Source organism: Eptatretus burgeri, chromosome 8, assembly GCF_056783735.1.
Source record: "Eptatretus burgeri isolate ZD-2024b chromosome 8, Ebu_testis_v1, whole genome shotgun sequence".
Classification (NCBI taxonomy): Eukaryota; Metazoa; Chordata; class Myxini; order Myxiniformes; family Myxinidae; genus Eptatretus; species Eptatretus burgeri.
Window position 1 is genome coordinate 15,134,580 of NC_140968.1, and position 6,046 is coordinate 15,140,625.

The following is a 6,046-nucleotide window of genomic DNA, read 5'->3' on the forward strand; positions in this document are numbered from 1 at the left end:
AATTACAGCACATATGATACAGCACTATGATGTCATATCAATTTTTATGACGTCATTCCTATTTTTTGTTATTTTTTCTTTCACAACCCAGAATTTTCATCAGATCTTTGTGAAACTTGCCAGGTTTCTGCAGAAAGGCCACGCACAGGCAGTAACCATCTCTGATTTTGGAAATTCTTCCGAGAACAAAAGTTGAGGTCATAATATCGCCGCTAATGGAAATCGCCGATACCAATATCTTCGAAACTAGGCAAGCTGTTGAATTTTGTTTGCGGGAATCAAGCCAGGCATTAGCACAGATAATTTATTAAAAGGTTTATTATTGAACACTTGTGAATATAAAGTGAAACTCCCCTATTAAGTGTTGATTTCCAAGGAATAGTTGTTCGTTCTTCTGAGATGAAGGATATTTTTAATCCAAGATGGCCTCCAAATGACGTCATGAAAAAATGTTTCCAGTGAAGTGAGTGCACGAATTCCAGTGAAGTGAGTGCACGAATTCCAGTGAAGTGAGATATAATTTTCAAAAAGTCACATGATTTCCTTCTTCATAAAAAAAAACACAAAAGTTCACAACATCCTCCAACATTACATTAAATTATTTAAATAATCAAGTGTGATTCATCGTTCCTCACCGATCATTTGGACCTTGCTTAAGTTACATCTGCAAGCTCGATATTCCGGATCCTGCAGCATTGTAACATTCGTGGAACAAAACCATTGTTTAACAAAACCACATATTCAACACTTTACAGGTGATGGAATACTTCATTTTACCTTGAACTGAGAATGTGTTTTTCTCTTGCAGTGTGAAATGTGGATGTAAAAACAAACAGAGACAACAACTGAAAGATGAGCCACCATTGGGAAATAATGTTCAGGAAAACAAACTCTTTCAAACGCAGAAAGTGGAGGGAACGGAGGATCATGATGTGAAGGAAAAAATGGTGTTCACAGTGAAACAGAACGTCGGAAATGAAGAACAAGAGGAAGAACATTATCAAGAGGATCAAAATAAAGTTTTACAAGCACTGAAAGAACAACTTCAGGAAAAAGAAAAGATGTTGCTCCAAAAAAAAGGAGATCTCATTCAAAGAGAGAAGTTTGTTCAGGACAGAGAACGTGAGTTAATGGAAATGGACGCGCAAAGGAAATTGAACAAAGAATTGTGGTTAAAGGAGGAAGATGAACGGAGGAAACGAGAGGAGGAACAGCAGAGAGAGAAAAAGGAAGCAGAGCAGAAGAAAATAAATGAACAGGAGAGGAAGAAACAAGAAGAGTTAAAGACATGGGAGAAGGAGGAATCCAGACGAGGAAACTGGGAAAAGGATTTTGAGGATGAGAAATTTGAAGTTTGGATCTGGGAAAAGCGTAAAAACACAGAACGTAAGAAGAAAATGCTTGATATAGAAAAGAGAATGTTGGAGGTTAAAAACTGGAAGCAACATGTTCATCAACGGGAGAAAGAATTGCAGAAATATCAGGAATGGGAGCGGGAGCGACAGGGGGTGTTTGATGCCTCCATTAATGGGAAAGATGAAGAGCTCAAGAAACAGCAGCTCCATATCCACCAAAAGGGAGAGGATCTTCATAATCGACAATGTAATCTGAATAAATCGGAGGGAGAGTCTCGTCTGAGAGAGAAAAAGGAACAAGAACACAGAGAGCAATGTGAAGTTGCCTGGAAAACAAGAGAGTTGATTCTCATGGAAAGAGAACAACAGATAAGAGAGAAGAAACGTCATGTGGAGTTGAGGGAGCAAGAGGTCTTGGAGAGAGAAACCAAATTGCAAAAAGCAGGAAAACTTACTGAGGAAGGAGTTGAGGAAGAAGTGATTCTAATAACTGATGATGGGCTCCAGAAGCAACAACTGAAACAGCAGGATGTTGATTTGCTCCCACCTGAACCAAAGCCTCAAAGTGATGAAGGGCGGGAGCAGCGACAACAGTACAGTGTTGTTCTTCAACGCCAACCGAAGCCTCTCTGTGAAGGCAGGAAACAACAAGTGAAACAGCCTGATGTTGATCATCTGCCGGCCGAACGTAAGCCTCACCATTCGTCTCAGTCCAAGCTTGTCAATGATGAACCAGCTGAGATAGAAAGGCGTAAAAATAACCTCATGTTCCGTGGAGTGAAGGAGGGACAAGGGGAACATGACAAGGAGGTTGTGACAAAATTAATTAAAGCCATGAACCTGAACATAGAGCCCCTAACCACTTTCCGTGTTGGACGGTACATTGAGAACAGATTCAGACCAATGAAAGTTGTGTTCAGTTGTGAGTCGGATCGGAATCTTGTTCTCACCAATAACAAGAAGGTTCGCAATTTAACTGATCCCTCTCTCTGGACAAAAAACATTTTTATCACTCCGGATTACACTCAGCTCCAAAGAGGAAAACAAGAGATGCTGCTGAGTGATCTTGATAAAAAGAGGGAAAGTGACCCAAACGGGAGATATACCATCAAAGGAGATAAAGTAGTCCTCCTGAAGAATCCCAAGGGCAAGCCTCATCTCCATAAATAACGACCTTCCCTCCTCATCTCCCATCTCCTATAACAGACTCCTCACATGACACACATTTAAGGGGAAAAAAAAACACAAAAAAATCATTTCAGGAAAAAAAAAAACATTAAAAAATATTTCAGGAGAATATTCCATTGAAACAAATTCACTTTGACGCAGGGTCTCTTTCAAACACGTGAATGTACCTGAGATCATATTGGAGCAATCACTGAAACATCTTCTGATCGTAAGTCATGGACAGGGAGTTCAATCCTTTCAGACATCTTGCATTTCATGAGGACAGGAACCTGAACTTTCATAGTGAAGGAAGCAAAGTTGAGGAAAACCATGGTGGGATCGTGTTGGTGAAAATCAATCTATCACCATCTTACATTGTTCATTGGCTGGCTTGGGAACAGAAGCCTCATCCTGATGATGGCAGCAACAGCAGAAGCCATATTGTATGCAGGATCTTCAACAGGTGAGCACTCTTCAATACTTTGGGGCAGGTGGGTTGAACACACAATGGGTGCAAACACAGCCAACCACAAGATCAAAACATCAAGAAAAATAAGTTTTGAGACTTCGTCTTTTACAGACATTGCTGTTAATACTTCCTTCCATGAAGAAGAGTGTCCTGAATTGTGGAGATAATTGTAATTATAATTTTTGTGGGAAGGTAACTTCTTGTCGTGATCATCCCCATCCAGAAGAAACAACTTTAACTCCCTTCGATTGGATGACATCACCTGATTCACCTTGTCCTTTGTTACCTGTTCCATCCGTGCCTTTCCTTTTGTTTTCTTTTCTGACAAGTTATCAAACTGATTGAGATTTCAATTTATCGAATCTTTCATATTTCTATTGTTTTTCCAAAGGTCCCTCAGAAGAGGTGCTCGTTCCCTCCTCCACCCCTCACCTGAAACCATCCTTCCGATTGGAACGTAAGTTGACAAGATTCTTGCTTTACATTACAAATTACAATTTAAAACTTTGTCTAAACTACCTCTTCTTCACCTGCATCATGTCCCATTTTGTCTGTGCCTCAGAAGTGTTGAGGACAAACCCATATTTTTCTGAATTCTAAAACTTACAAACACCAAGCAAATCTTCCCGTTGGTAGAAGTCTCGCATGAGTGTTAATGTATCTGTACAAAAGTCATTATACACACCTGGATGATCATTGAAATTTGTTGTTTGAAAAACTTCAGTACAAATCCAGTGTGAGTTTGTGATGAAGAAAATAAAGATGTGAAATTGAAGGCAAAACAAAAGAAAAATTGAATTGAGATGCAGAAAACAATTGAGAGGATACAGTGTTTCGAGGATTGTGTTGGAAGGAATGATAATGATGGAGGTTATCACCACGTCGCTGTCGAGTTGTTTTGACTTCCTTTTGTTGATATTTGTGCAAAGGAAGGAGTTGTAGTAATGGCCGCAGGAGAAGAAGGTGTCATGTTTGGCAGTGGATCCATCATCACTCCATCGTCTAAGAGCTCCAACAAGGTAAGATGAAACTTGAGACTCTTACAGATGGTCGATCCAAGATGTTTTTTTAAAGAAACAAGAGTCTCCAGAACTACAGGTACTTAAACCTTCCATCGACCTTATTTAATCACTTGCACCCTTTTTACGTCCATGTTTTTCAATTTGTCATTTCCTTGCTTGTCTATCTATTAGTGTGTGTGTGTGTGTGTGTGTGTGTGTGTGTGTGTGTGTGTGTATGTGTGTGTGTGTGTGTGTGTGTGTGTGTGTGTGTGTGTGTGTGTGTGTGTGTGTGTGTGTGTGTGTGTGTGTGTGTGTGTGTGTGTGTGTGTGTGTGTGTGTGTGTGTGTCCCTCCATAACTCCAAGACCATGAAACCTTGCAGCCTGAAACTTTGCAAGGATGTTGAGGGAACTCCAAGGGAGTGCGTGAATGAAAATTGGTTGCTTGGCTTCATTCAAACCCCCCTCCCCCTTTTGAAGATAATTAACGGCATTATTACCTTCGCATTCTGCGAAAGGTGATGTTTTGGTCGCTGTGTATTTATTTATTTGTGAATATGTGTGTTTGTTTGTTATTCGTATAACTCAGAAAGTATTAAACCGAATTGCATGAAATTTGGTGCGATGATTCGTGAGTATCCAAGGACGATTTGATTAGATTTTGGGAGCGATCGGGTCAAAGCTCAAGGTCAAGGTCTTGAAAAGGTCAAAAACACTCTTTTGAGCATAACTTCCTTCATAATACAGCTATCGACATGTAACCACTGCCATATTGTTCCATGACGAGATACCTTTCGGATATGTAGTGTCGGATTTGACGTAACGTCATCGGAAGTGCATCTAAATGACGTCACAAGATGACGTAAATTTTCAATTTTCGATCTCGTCAGTTTTGATCATACCGTTTTGTAGGACTTACCTTAAAGGACATCACACACCAAATTTGACTTCGATCGGACTGACCGTTATGACGTCATTGACCTTTGAACATGACGTTTTTCAATTGTGGCTAAAATGTCCTGATATTTTACATTCAAATATCTATATAATTTATAAAGCAAAGTCTCCCAAATCCAGGCATTTGGATCAGGACCAAAATATCTGTTTATTGATGTACAGGTTTCGCCAATTAACTCTGTAGTCAAAGTCAAGGTCACACTCAAGGTCAAAATATTCTTGTCGGCATAGCTTCAGATCTAATAGAGCTATTGACATGAAACCAACGTTAAAACGTTCAGTGAACTACGAGCTTTCAGAATGGTAGTCCCAGATTGGACTTGACGTCCCCGGAAGTGCGTCAAAATTACGTCAAACGATGACGTCATTTTTCAACTTTTTAATTTTTCAGTGTTTATCATTCCATTTTGTTGGACTGCCTTCAAGGAGGTTACACACCAAATTTGACGTCAATCGGACTGACGGTTGTGACGTCATGGACGTTTTAAAATGACGTTTTTCAAATGTGCCCGGAAAAAAAGTTGCGGCGCCGAAGGTATGCGCTCCACCGAGTGCCCATTCGAGTTTAATTATGCTTTATTAAGGCTCATCCTTCGTCACTTTGCTGTCCCTCGCTGTTCATGTTTTTTTTTGGAGTATTATTTTTTTTTGGCCTGCTCAACAGAGCCTTGACTTGGAATAGGCCACAACAATTTCTTAACGATATTGTGGTGAGAAATATTTTTTCACTTTCATCAATCTTATCATCGAATGCCTCATCTTCATTATTGATACCTTCAAATCGCTTATAAACACCTGGAGGTGCTAGTGTCCATGGCTTAATTTAATTTCTGCACATACGGTAACGTCTTGAATCTGTTTTTAATTTTAACATTTTTGTGTGATCTGCTTTCATTATCCACTCGTCACGTCCACGTAGATACATATTAAAAAAAAAAAAAACGTTGACATCCCACATCAACAGTTTGTGTTGGCCCCGCAGTCCCTCTAGTGTTGCCTCACCCACTGATAATGTTGTGCTTTTTTCTTGAAAGGCAGAAGGACAGGAAGATAGAAGTACACAAAGAAGACAAAAAACAAAGATTAACAAAACACCAGA

At 39.7% G+C, this 6,046-nt stretch overlaps 1 protein-coding gene across 1 annotated transcript; it reads left to right on the forward strand.

Moving 5' to 3' along the window:
• The first annotated feature begins 486 nt into the window (after nucleotides 1-486).
• Nucleotides 487-4,329, forward strand: LOC147021176 (uncharacterized). The gene has a single exon (XM_085891024.1). It carries the CDS (start codon nucleotides 945-947, stop codon nucleotides 2,523-2,525), a length of 1,581 nt encoding a protein of 526 aa, XP_085747150.1. The 5' UTR covers nucleotides 487-944; the 3' UTR covers nucleotides 2,526-4,329.
• Nucleotides 4,330-6,046: the final 1,717 nt, after the last annotated feature.